The sequence below is a fragment of the Sinocyclocheilus rhinocerous genome, unplaced genomic scaffold, assembly GCF_001515625.1.
Source record: "Sinocyclocheilus rhinocerous isolate Xijiao unplaced genomic scaffold, SAMN03320098_v1.1 scaffold1413, whole genome shotgun sequence".
Taxonomy (NCBI): domain Eukaryota; kingdom Metazoa; phylum Chordata; class Actinopteri; order Cypriniformes; family Cyprinidae; genus Sinocyclocheilus; species Sinocyclocheilus rhinocerous.
Window position 1 is genome coordinate 143,034 of NW_015639297.1, and position 16,263 is coordinate 159,296.

The following is a 16,263-nucleotide window of genomic DNA, read 5'->3' on the forward strand; positions in this document are numbered from 1 at the left end:
TGATAGATGGATAGATGGATAGATAGATATTAGACATAAAATGATAGAATGACAGATAGATAAAATGAACACTTGAATGATCACAGACAGACAGACAGACAGACAGACAGATAGATGATAGATGGATAGATAGATATTAGACATAAAATGATAGAATGACAGAAAGATAAAATGAACACTTGAATGATCACAGACAGATAAACAGACAGATAGACAGACAGATATTAGACATAAAATGATAGAATGACCACTTGTCAATCTATATTCATGTTGATAAAATGAACACTTGAATTATCAGACAGACAGACAGACAGACAGGCAGATAGATAGATATAGATAGAAGACATAAAATTATAGAATGACAGATAGATAAAATGAATGCTTGATTGATCACAGACAGATAAACAGACATCATACCCAGATAGGATATACCAATTTAGATGGATGTATATACGGATGAATGGAAGGACATACAAATGGATGGATGGATGGATGGATAGAATTCTACATCAGCACTTACCCTGCTGGTAGGGTTGAGGCATCCATACATGCCACTCTTCTGTTCAGCTCCTCAGAGAGCTCCAGAACCTGCTTGGTCTGCTCTTCTTCAGTCAGAGAGCTCAGAGAGGTCGCAGTCTGATCTATAAGTGAGCAAACAATTATTGTGTTAGAAATTCAAGTCGAAACATCCATTATCAGATATATACAGGCAGTAACAGTCTAAGACTCTGCAGTGTTTTGTGTTTACAATGTTTATCATTTAATACAAGCAGTTGCGTATTGTAAATCTACAATTAAACAATTGTTTATCACTCATCAGTATTGCACAGAACAAAAAACAAGACAAGCAGGAAATCCCCAAAGCACACAGGAAACATGGTACATCATACTGCTTCAGCTGAGGTGATACAGGCTGATGTTCCAGGTAGGAGCTTTGAGCAACACCCAGAGAAAAGCTTATTAAATGTGATCGTTCTTTTCAGCTCTTTCCGAGGTGTTAGAGCTAACTGTTAAGCAGCTTCAGCAGAGCAAGGTGTTAATTAAGTGGGGAACAGAGCTCATGCGGCAGAAGGGTTAATGGCGAGACGGGAGGGGGGTTCACATGCTTTCAGGTGAGTTTAGCATTACACTGTCAGTCGGGCATATCATTAAGCATTCAAGACCAAGAACACACCGATATAATGCCTTTACCTCTACTGAGAGGGCATAATGGGGTGCAACTGTCAAATGTGCTGCTTTTTCTATTGTACATATAGTGAAACTATGCCAATGTCTGCTCACAGACAGAAAAAGATGGAGCAAAAGCCAATAAATGTTTTTTTTTTAAATTGAGTTTTAATTAGAATTTACCTTGCATCACTGACATAAGTAGGTGTTTTGCACTTGCATGTAACTGTCTAGATCTGTTTTTAAATACCAATTTCTATTCACTGATAGCAAAAGATGAACTAATTTTTATTTATTAATGGAATTACAATTTGAATTTATCCTATATCACTGGCATAAATGTTTTACATTTGCATCAAACTATCTGAGTTTTAGATACCATTATTATTAATTGACAGCAAAAGATGGACCAGAAGTTTTTTTATTTTTCATTAATGGACTTTTATTTTAATTTACCCCATATCACATATAAATGTGTTTTGCACTTGCATAAAACAAAACTACAGTGTCTACATCCATTTTAAATACTGATTTCTACAGACTGATAGCAAAATATAGAGCAAAAGTTAATAAATATATGCTTTATCATTTTCACCGAGCTTTAATTTGAACGTATCACTGTTTTGCATTAGCATAAAACTATCTAGATCAGTTTTAAAAACATTCAGGAAAGCGGGGGCCCGTGTAAATATGCTGTCCATGGGGGCCCAGAAACTGTATCGGCGCCCCTGTATCTAGAATCAGGTTTTAAATATAAATTTTTTCCCATTTATAGCAAAATATAGACCAAAAGTTAATATGTTTTTATAGAGGGAGGGGGGTTCACATGCTTTCAGGTGAGTTTAGCATTACACTGTCAGTCGGGCATATCATTAAGCATTCAAGACCAAGAACACGCCGATATAATGCCTTTACCTCTACTGAGAGGGCATAATGGGGTGCAACTGTCAAATGTGCTGCTTTTTCTATTGTACATATAGTGAAACTATTTAGATGCCAATGTCTGCTCACAGACAGAAAAAGATGGAGCAAAAGCCAATAAATGTTTTTTTTTTTAATTGAGTTTTAATTAGAATTTACCTTGCATCACTGACATAAGTAGGTGTTTTGCACTTGCATGTAACTGTCTAGATCTGTTTTTAAATACCAATTTCTATTCACTGATAGCAAAAGATGAACTAATTTTTATTTATTAATGGAATTACAATTTGAATTTATCCTATATCACTGGCATAAATGTTTTACATTTGCATCAAACTATCTGAGTTTTAGATACCATTATTATTAATTGACAGCAAAAGATGGACCAGAAGTTTTTTTATTTTTCATTAATGGACTTTTATTTTAATTTACCCCATATCACATATAAATGTGTTTTGCACTTGCATAAAACAAAACTACAGTGTCTACATCCATTTTAAATACTGATTTCTACAGACTGATAGCAAAATATAGAGCAAAAGTTAATAAATATATGCTTTATCATTTTCACCGAGCTTTAATTTGAACGTATCACTGTTTTGCATTAGCATAAAACTATCTAGATCAGTTTTAAAAACATTCAGGAAAGCGGGGGCCCGTGTAAATATGCTGTCCATGGGGGCCCAGAAACTGTATCGGCGCCCCTGTATCTAGAATCAGGTTTTAAATATAAATTTTTTCCCATTTATAGCAAAATATAGACCAAAAGTTAATATGTTTTTATAGAGCTTTCATTTGGATTCACACCACATATGTTTTGCACTTGGGAAAGCTGTAGAAACATGTAGGTGTGGCCTCAGAAGAGGAGAATTTCTTTTGTTTCTTTATAAAGACCTACAGCTCTTGTTAACAAGAATGCACCTCACGACCCTTTGTATATTCCACATATCACATACCATACCATGATCTCACAAGATGTTGACCTGCCATTATTTCGTCAAACTCCGAGCTAAAAGTGTTCATGAGGTTCCTTTAAGAGTTCTCACCTCTTCTAACACCTTTCAGCGCTTCCTCCATCCCCCTCTCTCATTTCTTTTCATTAACAGTCTCACAGTAAGGGGTGTCGTCGGAGCTGGAGTTGAATGGCCGAATAATTATTAGCGCTCCGAACAAAAACACGCACAAAGCAGCACATGGAAATCAACAATGTAAGCTCACCTCCTCCCCACCCCCTTCTAGTTAGCACCCAAACCCTGAGGCAAAAGCTAACTTAATCATTTCTCCCACCATGAAACGATGGTCTCATATTTGTCACTATTTCGGGACGGAGCTGCACACTCATTCCATTTTTCATATCCGTCAGGTCCCAAGAGCGCATCTCTAAGGACTTGCGAGAAAAATCAACGCTAGCAGGGGGAAGCCACACATCGACTGCCTCGCCGACGCCCCCCAACCAATTAAAGCCATCTACCATGTATTTTTCCCCGTTCCACATGCAGATCAAAAGGAAATTCTCAGTTCAAGAAGAGCCGTGCCATGCCCTCGCCAACATTCACCATGGTCTCCACAGCGATGGTTGAAGGTGAGGGAACAGTTGTAATTGCGCACGAGTAAAAGCGTCCAAAACCCAAAATGTGTAATTACAGCGAGCGATGGCTTGAGTCATTTCCCTAAGTGGTGTCTTGCTGGGCTCTCATTGTGATAATGGCTTAATTTCTTCATGCTCAAAATAAGTTCTCCGCTCCTAATTAGCACCTTGCGGAACAATGCGCCTTTAGGCAGTCACAGGAAATGAATGGGAGAAAAATAGAGACGTGGTGATTTCGACATGGTCAAGAGCAGTGTTAGAGACGGATGCTGTTTTGTGCAACCTTCAGTTAACTTTGTTAATGGCGTGTGAGAGCGGCTCAAGATTTGTGGTAAGGGAAAACCTAGGTCAAAACACACTTCAAATAACAGGACAAAAAGGCATTTTAAGCTTTTTGTTATATTCAATGCTTCTCTAGCCTATAGTGAATACAGTGAGCTGGAAAAATGTAAAAGGATGAATAAAAAAAATTGCTGTCTGCATTGTCTTAGCTCCCAATTCACTAAAGGAAATCAGGTAAATGCACAAACACACACCCCAAAAAATGTACTTTTACTTTACTGGGACAGAAAATGTGTAAATACACTACCATTCATAAGTTTGGGGTTAGTAAGGTATATATTTAATTAACACTTGTATTTAGCAAAGATGCACCAAAAGTGAAAGTAAAGACTTTTATAACGTTACAATTTCTATTTCAAATAAATTACTTTCTTTTGAAATTTCTATTTATCATCATATCAGAATGATTTCTGAAGGATCATGTGAATCTGAGGAGTGGCGTAATGATGCTGAAAATTCAGCTTTGCCATCACAGGAATAAATTACATTTTAAAATATATTAAAATAGAAACAGTTATGATATTTTTACAATATTACTGTTTTTACTGTATTTTTGAACAAATAAATGTAGCCTTATTGAGCATGAGACTTTTAAAAAAAATCTTATTTTTTAAATAAAATTATATATACTGCAACATTAATTGTGCTGAGCTAACAATGCTGACCTTTGTGAATAAGGCGAATTTTATAATGAGCCTCATTTGCATTAAAAAGGCATGTTTGAGCTCAAAAGAATGCCAGTGAGTAAATTTAAATATTTACTGCACAGCGTTATTTAAGCTAGTGCCTGGTAATGCTGAACTAGTTGGTAAGAAAGATTTGTGTGCTGAAATACCACATGCTGTTGAATGCTGTTTGACAGACATGAAGGCATTTGACTACATTTGTCTGGTACAAAAATATCCAGAGTCAAAGGGTCAGTGCTGTCCTTGTGGAAAAAATACCCAGTAGTTGTTCATTCCATAACAGTGAGCAGCGAGTTTATGATCACAAAGCATGCTAAATGGGTCAAGACCATACTTATTTAGTGTACACAACGGAATGCTTGTACCTTCAAAAGCCCGCGCCACATCCAAAAGGTGTGACCAGTCGAGACCAGAAGAGGGGTCCGGCAAGGGCATCATACCAGTGTCTGCCAGCTTGGCCTTGTCTGCCAGTGAGCCATCAGAGAACCAGAGCTCATCTGCAGAGACAGCACACATAGTTCATTAGAGGACAGTAGAGTGCATGTTTAGATGGGACCCATCTGACATTCTCACCAGTCTGTATAGAAACAAACTTTACCAGAGACTTTTTCATTTATTTTGTCTCTATATTTCTTCATGATTCAGTTATTTTCTCTTGCGAACAGTCGTCCAGCTGGAAGTCCTATTAGCAAACCATATAACTTCTGAAATATTATGTATTTCCAAGGGAAACAGGATATTCAGTGAGAAAAAAAATCACTTCATCCATCAATTGATTGGTTTATGAAAAGTTATACTAGAAAGGAGCAAAATTTGAATGCTGGTTTGCTAAAATAATGCTTAAAGAGTCATATAATTATTGGTTTACATCCAACAACCCACATTAATGTTTATTATTATTTATATTGTTTAAAAAAAACAATCATTTGTGTATTGATTAACATGTGACAGACCACAAGGCTACGTGGCATCCATGGAAAAGTCATTTTTGAGAAAGAGAACGTCATTTTATTTTGATTAAAGATTATAAAGACATTTTCATTTGGAATAATGTGCAGCACTAAATCATTCACAATTAGAGCAGGAACATGCATTAGAAAAGTAAAAAAAAGGGTTCAATCTGATTCCATGTTGACTTTAAAGCGCTATCTGAACAGAACATTCTCTGACCTAAATGTGCCTTTACTAAATAATTTAGCTCATGAGAGACTACAATTACACTTGAACCATTCATCATGGATATAATGATCAGTTCGATTAAGAGGAAACTGAGACAGTCACTGAGGACACAACTGAAGGGCCCTGACCGCTGCATAAACTACATCCAGTGGCAGAGATTTCAACTTGACAGAAAAGCAGTTGCCGCTGCTCAACAGCCAAGGGCCAAAGGGCAACTTTACCCACAATTGGGTGTACTTATGGCGAAAGAATCAAATGCGGCAAGTCACAGAAGCAGAGGAAAATTAGCTCTAGGTGACCTAGAGAGCACACGCTTGCTAATTCACACAAAGTCTGCTCATGCAGGCAGACAGACAGGCCTCGCCTGAGAGCAGAGAGGTGAGGGGATTTGAATAATGAATGAAGTTGGCTGGCTTAGAGTTCTGGTATAATGAGAGAGGAACTGCACGTTTCAGACAGCTGGAGAACAGCTCAAGTGTCTGTATGCGAAACACGCCAAGAGGCATTAGGGCCGTTCACACAGGACGTGTTCTTGTGTTCCATATGTGCTATTTATTGCTCCAATTTTGCTTGTAGTTCTACATAAACATGCATTATATGGGTGTTGTTGTCTGTTTTTGCAGCATCCTTTCCCACAAGTGCAATGTTTATAAAACTAGTGAAGAAAATAGTTCCACTATTACATCCGCTAATATTACATAAATATTTTTACAAAAAATAGAATTTTCAAAATGTGCATAAAACTTTTTTTTTTTTTCCAATTTAATTTAATTAACAGAAAACAGTTCCCTATTTTGTTTAAAATAATATGTAAAAATACAAAAAATATTTTCATTACATTCTTAATACATTAAACAAACTTTGTATTTTTTGTAAAAATACTGTATTTTTGTAAATATATTTAAAGCTTTTAATGCTTGGAAATCGTAAAAAAAAAATTGTACAAATATTTAATTTCCAAAATATACGATAGCCTCGTGGGCAGCGTGTCGACATGTAGCGCCATTGAGCTTCGGGCGTCCCGTGTTCGAGTCGCGGCTCGCGGACCTTTCCCGATCCCATCCCCCCTCTCTCTCCCACTTCGCTTCCTGTCTCACTACTATCCTATCAATAAAAAAGGCTAAAAGGCCAAAAAGAAATCTTTAAAAAGACATACAAAACAGAATTCAATTAACTTAACAGAAAATAGTCCCCCTAAATTAAGAACATTGCATACATTATATATATATATACAATTATTTTGTAATAAGATCAATGGAAGCATTTTCCAAATACATTTATAGAAAAAAGTCATTAAAAAAATTGAGAGACATTGTCTCAACAAACACTGACATAAAGTATATTTTGCCGCTAGAAATGATTTCTCTTAAACACATGGTAAACATTGCTTTATTCACAATCGTCTTTGTAATATTTCATTTTTTTCGCTTCGATGGAAACACATCTTACGTTAGCAATTGTGTACATATAAGTTAAACTTCCCTTGAACATGCCTTCTGTTCAACTACGTCATGCTCCAGCTGTTTAACGCATGAACACGTTCTGCTTTCAGTGATCAGTCCAGCAGTTACACAAAAATCATGCTATTATAATGATTTTCCTATTACAGCACACTCTTCATCCTACTAGCATATTTTAGTAGACGTATAATAGTATGATTAGCACTAAGTCTCTCAAGCATTAGCAGCAGATTTATAGTATCATTACTTGCTTCATTACTAAGTACAACATTAAAGTCTGCAGAGGATAAAATTACCGTAACAGGAAGGAATGTGGTGAGCTTTCCGAGGAGATGGAAAAATCTGTTATGAGCCAAAAAAAGCTCATTTATTCCATTATCATCAAGCATGTCTTAATGCTGGCAATCCGAGCGTTTACATTATATGTACAGCTGGTACTGTGATGCATTCTGGGATGAAGTGGACAGCATATTGAGGCCAGACTCTATATAAATGGAACCGTGCGATCTTTAAAACAATGTTAGCATCACTGAGATCTGCGAACACTCACTTTTGAGCTGACTGGCAGCATGGTTAAGACCCATGCGAGGTGGTAGGGTGCTGTGGTAGGGCAGGGCGCTGCTGAACAGGATGTCGTTGGGCACGGCCTGGTCCAGCATGGAGCTCCGAGAGCTCGCTAAAGACAGCGTCCTCCGGTGGCTGCTGCACAAGCTCTCGTCTGAGAGCGTCCGGTACAGGGAGCGGCGTGGAGACTGACCGACAAGTGGTATCTGAAATAACACAAAAAGCAGAGATAGAGGAGAAGGAGAGAGACAAATGGGATAGAAATGGAAGAAAACGGGTAACAGGAAGACAAAGAGAAAGTAGAGAGAGAGAGATTGAGTGGGAGAGGGGGAAGCGAAGATATTATTCATCAGAATATGATTATCTGAAAGGCTCTGCAATATTGTTAATAAAACAGCCGTGGCAATAAAGCACATATCACTTAATTGAATTGTGGGAGAGAGGTGGGGGGTGCAGAGCAGGAGGAGGGTGAGCTAAGGGAACACGAGACTCAGCTGGGGACCAATCAGCAGTCAGAGTGAGTGACTGTGGGGCTGTGAGTCAGACCTATTAGAGTGATGGCGCTCTCATCAATAATGCAGGCGCGATGGACACGGTCCTCACGGGGGGGGAGGGGCTCAAACAGACAATTAGAGACATGAACGTGACAGAGGAGCAGCAGACCTCAGAGATGGGCTGCTTATAATAGCCTACAGGAATTAGAGAAAAATGAATACTACACTGTAGAATTAATGTTTGTGCAGAGTGAGACTGCATGCAACAATGAAATATGAATTCCTATTTTATTAAATGTCACAACAACAATAATAATAATAATAATAATGGTATAAAACAATAATAATATCCTCATATTATCAGTAAATTTCATCTAATATCACTTGAAAATATTTCTATTAACAATTATTATTATTATTATCATCAACATTATTAGTATAATTAATATTAAGTCAACTAAGTTAGTTTTATTATTATCATTATTATCATCATAATTTAAGTTAACTGGAAATATGTTGTTCTTAATAATAACGTAATTATCGTTGTTATTGTTCTTGCTGTTGTTGTTGATGTTATCATTATTTTGATCATTAATTATCATTATTATCATCATTTAAAAAATATTTGTATTATTATAAGTTAACGGGAAAAATGTCGTTAATAATAATAATAATAATAATTTTTCCAACAGTTGGAAATGCTTATTCATAATAATGAACAAAATTTAATAAATAAATAAATTAAAGCTGCATACATTATGTATAAAATAGTTGTTTGTTGTTAGTTCATGATACCCAATGCATTAACTAATGTTAATTATAGTAGAGTGTTGCCTAAGAATTTCATAATTTGGATTTTGTTTCAAATTAACACTTGTGCACGTATGCATTATGCCTTTAGCATTCTCACTGGGGGGTTTGTGAGGCATTATTCTTTGTAAAGCTGCTTTGGAACAATATGCATTGTGAAAAGTGCTATGCAAATGAAGCAAATTAAATCTTACAGTGAGACTAACACACAAGTGGAGTGTGTGGGCATATGCAGCTTTATAATCCACACTGCTGTGAGCAGATCAGGTGAGGAAAATGACTGATTGTTGTGACCTCATTTCCTCTAGACACTTCCATTAGTCAACCAAATGGCTGTTACCCAGGCTGCTGACTGGTTAGTTGATTTGCTTGGCATTGTAACACATCAGTGAATAATGTGTTTAGTGCAAAACATGTTTAAAATGTATAATTCCTTTGTTTTTCAGTGTTGCTTTATGACATGTCCTAACTACTGCAGCACTTGCTCACTGCATTACTCATCCTCCAGGGCTCAGCTCTACACTCACCTTGCCAGGACCTGCCAGCCCCGGGGGACTGTCGGGTAGAAGCATCCTGAGGAAGGCCTCCTTAGAGAGCGTCTGGAGCTTCTCACCAGCACTGTTAACCACCTGGGATGGGTCTCTCAAATAGAGCCCCCTGAGAAAGACACATGGAGACAAAGAGGGAGAGGAAGGGCGAAAGAAAATGAAACAAATTAGACAAGAAGAGAGACATTAGCAGCAGGTTTTGCTGTTGTATCAATCTAAAGTGAATTGTGCCTCCTTTGTATGGGTTGCTGTAGATTTAGGTTTCTCTTTGTAAAGGTGCTACAGACAAAACATTCCAAGGACTACAAGGACGCAGCTTGTACAGTTGTGACGAAACACAGGTTTAAGGGCCATTGAGTAAGGAACAGCCTTCACACAGTCATGACTTGACTCATCAGGGAACAAATCAAAACAAATCACTGACTCGAGGGAGCTAAAAGGAACAGTTCACCCAAAAATGAAAATTTGTCATAGTTTAATCAATGATGAATTCCTAGTGAATTTTTAAACAATATACTGGCCAGGCCCTTTTTAATATAACAAAACTGAATGAGGACTAGAAGTGTCAAGTTTCAAAATGACAGAAAGCACTAAGACAGGATCATAAAAATGTTCTCACACACCATTTCTTGTCTCTTCAAGTCTTTCGATGCCATACAAAAGCTTTATGTGAGGAATAGTGTTAATTACGTTAATGAAAACTATGATGGAAAATGTCCATTGACAAGCTTTATTCCCGTGACTAAAATGAGATGATGACGAGATGACAATAAGGTCAATAAATGATAACTGTGACTATATCAACATGCAATATCGTTGATGATAAAAGACGAGACTAAAATGTATCTTAAAAACAATAAAAACTATACAAAAATCTCTTATTTTCATCGAAAAAAGGAGACAAAATATAATTGCGGACTGCTGTAAGTGCCTCTACTACACAAGCTTTCATGTGTGGTTGCCAGATATCAAGAGTTCAAATCCCCAAATCAGAGCTTTTCTGTTAACAGGATACATTTTCTGCCCGGTGTTTAGCTTAATTTTTAACCATGCTATTGCAGAATTACTATTAGGAATTTTTATGGTTATAATATTTTCGGTTTTTACCATTTTTCATAATGTAGACAGAGAGAGTGCATATCTAAGTCTTTGATATTAATTTATATATTAAAATAGCCTATAATAAACACTAGATGAGGTAAAATAAACCACGTGTATGAGTTCACATTCTGTTGGTTTGTGCTTATTGGTGAAAGTGCAATACCTGAAATGTAAAAATACATTTCTCAAATGACAACAATCACTGCGATTGTAATTTTGAGCAAAAATTTTTTTTGATCAGTTTAGCCATTATTCAGCATGACAAAAATGTGACCAAGTTTTCACTGACTAAAACTAGACTAAAATGCTTAGACATTTAGTTGACTAAATTTTGACTAAACAAAAACAGGCCAAGGTTGACTAAATATGAGAACTAAAAAGTACATTTGACACAGGACTAAGACTAATTTAAAAGACTAAGACTAAAATGAACAAAACTGCTGACAAAATTAACACTAGTGAGGAACATACCAAAATTTTATATTTTAATATACTGACACTCTCCTCAGCAGAGTAACAATGTCTGATTCATGAATAACCGAGTCAGATCTTTTCAATGAATTACTTGATGTAGTTCACCAAACAGGTCTGAATTATTTGTTCAGCTGCTGACTAAATCTCCAGTTGCAGCTCACTAAAGGGGAAGATAATCAGTGAATAATGACTTAAATTGCCTGTTCGTCACATGAAACTATCACGTAACTGAAATTAAATTGCATAGGGTACTTTTTTTCCAATGACATAAGGATGAGTAAATTATATCAGAATTATTTGTGCGTGAACTGTCCCTTTAAGGGAGTAGATAGTGCCATTTTTACAGGACAAGATGGAAGGAACAACACAGTGAACAATTCAGGGCCAGGTAATGATCCAAATACCTTGATTTCCTCAACAGTGTCTTAAGGAGTAAAGACAACAAAGCCTCTGACCGACTGAGGTGGCAACAAAGAGGGAAAAAATGATTACAAAGAGCTTTGAATCAATTCAGTGCCCCTTTTGTTTTTAAACCTGACACAAGGGAAATATGAATTTCCATCAAATATGATCTGCATCAGGAAAACGTCAGCATCCCCTGGTGAGCTTGTCAATCAAATCAAGTCTCTGCTTTAATCATCAGAGAAACATTTACCAGGCCTTCCGTCTGATAATGTGAAGTGGCAGGTGTCAAGTAGATTCTGTCTGGATTCTGTTCGATGGAGGTTATATAATATGTCTGTTGACATCGATCATCTCTTAGATGCTGCTAGCAAGAGATGTGTTACTGACCTAAAAGGTTTTCCGAATGTCATTGCTATGCAGTGTTACCGGTCAATGCATTCATTAAACAAAAAAAGCAACATAATTGAAGTGATTTAATCACACTATGAATACTTCACTAGCTCCAACGTTACATAAGATACATAAAACATTAAGTGCTACTTACCTAAAGTCTCTTGCTTGCCCTTGCTCCTCCAGTAAGTGGTCATTTTCTCCTTTCTTCCAGCCAGTCAAATATTTCTCGGCATGTGACTGGCAGCTAAGCGAGTGCTTCTCCCGCTCTCCCATTGGAGTGGTGTCCGTAGGAGAGATAATGTAGATTTTAGAGGGGTCAATGGAGCTGGAGTTCTTCGAACAGCGTTCAGAGGGGCTTCCAGAATGACGAGAACCACTGGGGGGGAAAAAAGGACAGAAATGAAACTAACAACTGATTAAATAACTGATTTATCATGTAATAATGTTGTCTGCCTTAGTAAAAACCATTAATTATCAGGTTTTAAGAGCATTCTTGTCAAGGCATGAACATGGGAAAAATAAAATTGACTGCTGAAACAGCAATAAACAGTACAGCTGTTTCCATTCTGCCTCCTGCACAGCCAGTATTATTTTAGTATTATTTATAAACTATTATAGTACTATAGCTTTTCTTTGAATATATTCATTTTAAAATGAGTTTTAGTAATTTTATGTCTTTTTGTCATTTTATTCATTTTTATACATCCATTCATTCATCTAACATTTCTATTTTATTTTAGATTTATTTCAATTAAAGAAAATGACTTTGAATAGTTAACAATAACAACACTGCACAACAACATGCTTCTGTTATGTTATTAAACCAACTCCATAGAACAGTCCAAGAGTCCAACTTGAGAAGATTTAAAAAAAAAAGGACTGTGGTGCAAATCGCTGCAGGGCTGATGAGATGATGTTTGGCTGTTTGTGTCAAATCACCTCATCTCTGCAAACTCAGATCGTTAGCAAGCTCTCCGTCTGTGTCTGTCTGTGTTCAGACCCGTAAAAACAAAGCCGAATGCAGAAGCACCTTTTTATTGTATAACTGACCTAAGTTTGTCAAGTTGATCCACAAGAACAAGACATGCTGTTTCGCTTCTTTGAAAGCATTATATGCCAGAATAGAATGAAAAGAAGATCTTATGCTTTCATTGTTTTTAATTCAGTCAACTAAATTTTGTTGATATTTGTTTAATATTTGGCTCTTAATGTTACTGCCAAGTTAGCATTCTTACAGAAGGCCAGTGTAATTATGGACATCCTACTAAATGTGCGCAGCTGCAGAAAATGAAAGCAAAATATTAAAGAACTAAGCAGTTGTTGATAAGTAATCAAGCATGATCCAAACCTTAAAAAATTTTCAAAAATCTATAATAATTTTCCACTCTCCTTCTCATCTCACCTCGAAAGCGAAGAGATCTCACTCAGGTCTCCAGTGCTGCCATCCGTGGTGTGACCGGTGGGTGTAGCAGCAACATATCCTTGAGACAGGAACATCTTTGCCCTTCCTTCATCTGTCTCGCCATCCTCATGGTATTCCAGAGGCCACGGGAGTCCCGTCTCAACCCTCCCATCCCTCATGACCATCCGTGAGGGTCCCACCCCAGTCAGGGGCAGGGCAGGAGGTGGAGGGGGCATGCAGGGTGCTGTATCTATGCCACTGTCAGTGGACGCCCCCTTTATGTAGGTGAGACCCAGGGACTCTGAATCCATTGGGTCTCCAGAACCAAAATGTTTCTCGTCACTGCCGCTAGAAGCATTGCTGGAGAGGGTGTTGTTACTGGAGTGGCTGGAGCAATGACTGTGGCAGCTCTTCTCAACAGTCTGGAAGATTATGGAAGATGACCAAGTGTTATAGTAGTTCAAAAGTCTGGGGCTGGTAAGATTTTTAATGTTTCTTTATAAGAAGTCTCTTATGCTCACCAAGGCTGCAATTATTAATTTATTAACTTGCATTTATTAACCAAGGCTGCATTTATCAAAAATACATTACAAACAGAAAAACACTTTTAAAATATTTCCAAGTTAAAAATAAAAAAAAGATATATAATATATATATAATATATCTATATAATATATATATATATATAATTATTATATATGTTTTATTAAAAAAAAGATACTATTTCAGACTTTTTAATTAATTTGAATTTACTAGCGAGTGAAGATTGTTTTAAAGTAAATCCTACATTTTTTTTTACATTAATTAAATTATTATTTTTTTAATTGTTTTCTATTTTGTTTTTTATTCTGCTTTTTTTCTGTTTTTATGTCCTGAACTACATGAGCACTGAATACGAGGCAGGCAAACAATTTATCGAAATGTGTCATTTGTTTACTGCTCGGTGAAAATACAGCCCAACAAAAATGGATGAAGGAAGACCCCTGGAGCGGTGAAGTGCATTTAGTAGAGCAATAACAGCAACAGATAGAAGAACCAGCGCTGCACCATTACCACCTAATGTAACCAATCTCATGGAAAATGAATAATTGATTATTCTGTTAAATTGCATCGTCTAAATTTAAGCCCTTTCAAATGAATTGAAAGTGGATGATTTTTAAACTTTAATGCATTGTTTGCTTTGGAAGATCTACTATGGTGCACTATTTCCAAATGTCCCCTCTGGCTAAAGACAATGTGGTCAATACACTACTGCAAAACGCTGTCAGTTCTGTGAATCATGCAATGGAGGAATGTAGGGCTTTGCAGAAGTAATATGAGATAAACATGACCCATGAATTTACTTCTTGCCCTTAGCATCAGCATCGGCTGCGAGCAGCAAGGGTAGGATGACCTTTTCGCGCTTGATAAATCAGGTGGATTTGTACTTAACCTGATGCACAAGAGAGAATGTACAGTGCGGTGTCCTGTAACTGGCGTCCAGTTTCTTACGTCAATTCCCACAGGGATTGCATGACTGGATGGGACACTATGAGCCATCTGCCATAGATGTCAACCCCCCCTTTTCTCCAAACCAGCGACCTCCCCTCCACAACCACCCAACCACATGGAGAAATGTGGTGCATTTGCAGTGCTGCCAACTACACGTTCCTGACTAATGAGGTCACTGCACCCATCAGCCACATATAAACACACAAACACTTGCACCAACACATGCATTCACTTAGCGTATGTTCCCGTTGCTGTACAGTGCAAGACATTTACCGTATCTTAAAGATATCCACACTCCAATAACCAAAGTTAATATGCAAACTAGGAAACCGCTGTTTGGAAGGAATGTAGACAAGCAGAGTAATACAAGTCCCAGTGCTATTAAAAAATTATTAGTCCAATTAATTCAGAGGAATGGACAGTTTTATAGTTCATTTGATTGATCACTTACCCGAGGGAATTTACCAGGTGATTCTTTCGCCCCCTGTCTCTGTAGACCTCGGTTCAGGATCTTGGTGGATGGGATGTGCCATTTGGCTTCAGGAACACAAGGCGAACCTGGAAATCATGAATGTGATGTTACATGACGTTGATAGGAGCGCTGTACATTTAAATCTGGTTAATTTTAACCAAATGATTTATATTAAAAAAATGTCTCAAGTTATTTAATGCAGCTTGGTAAATTCAGTCAATTAAATTGGTAAATCAATTCTATAATTCATTTGAAACCAATCTAGTTGAATCTGCATTGGAGTTTGAGAAAAACAGGGCTTCCGTACCGGCAGATCGTGTCCTCTCCAGCTTGTGCTCCCTATCTCTGTGCCCATCTCCTTCTTTTTCTTCTGGTTGGTCGTGAAGGGCAGGTGATTGTGATCTATTGGACAAACAGAGTGCAAAGGTCCACAGGCATTATTCATTAGTGGTGTTTAAGTTTTACTATTCAAGCATATTGTATAAGCCTGATAATTGCATTTCATATGGACTGAAAATGTGATATGATGATAACTGATCCTAGCATTGGTTGGGCAGGGAGGATGGACAGCTGATGTTCACATAGCTGGTCAGGAAATATTAGCTCATAGTGGACATGACAGAAAAGAGGACATAGAATTACACTCCAATATCACTTCACTTGACTTCATCTTCTACCTAATTCTGTTTGCACCAAATCTCATATGATTAGACTCCTGCGATAACCTCTAAACCTGCTGGGCTCTGGGCTCTTTGGTTTCTGAGTT

The 16,263-nt window shown here is 37.2% G+C and overlaps 1 protein-coding gene across 2 annotated transcripts in view; it reads right to left on the bottom strand.

The window, feature by feature from the left end:
- Positions 1-16,263, bottom strand: part of LOC107751109 (signal-induced proliferation-associated 1-like protein 2) — a 36,434-nt gene that overhangs the window by 1,991 nt on the left and 18,180 nt on the right. The window contains exons 11-19 of one of the 2 annotated variants that reach the window (XM_016566711.1): positions 15,805-15,899; positions 15,477-15,583; positions 13,535-13,956; positions 12,284-12,508; positions 11,739-11,792; positions 9,739-9,868; positions 7,894-8,113; positions 5,070-5,201; positions 521-641 (exon numbers count right to left, since the gene is read on the bottom strand). In XM_016566711.1, the coding sequence (XP_016422197.1) occupies positions 521-641; positions 5,070-5,201; positions 7,894-8,113; positions 9,739-9,868; positions 11,739-11,792; positions 12,284-12,508; positions 13,535-13,956; positions 15,477-15,583; positions 15,805-15,899 (1,506 nt within the window). The remainder of the gene's footprint in view (positions 1-520; positions 642-5,069; positions 5,202-7,893; positions 8,114-9,738; positions 9,869-11,738; positions 11,793-12,283; positions 12,509-13,534; positions 13,957-15,476; positions 15,584-15,804; positions 15,900-16,263) is intronic. The other variant, XM_016566712.1, reaches the window with a different exon arrangement.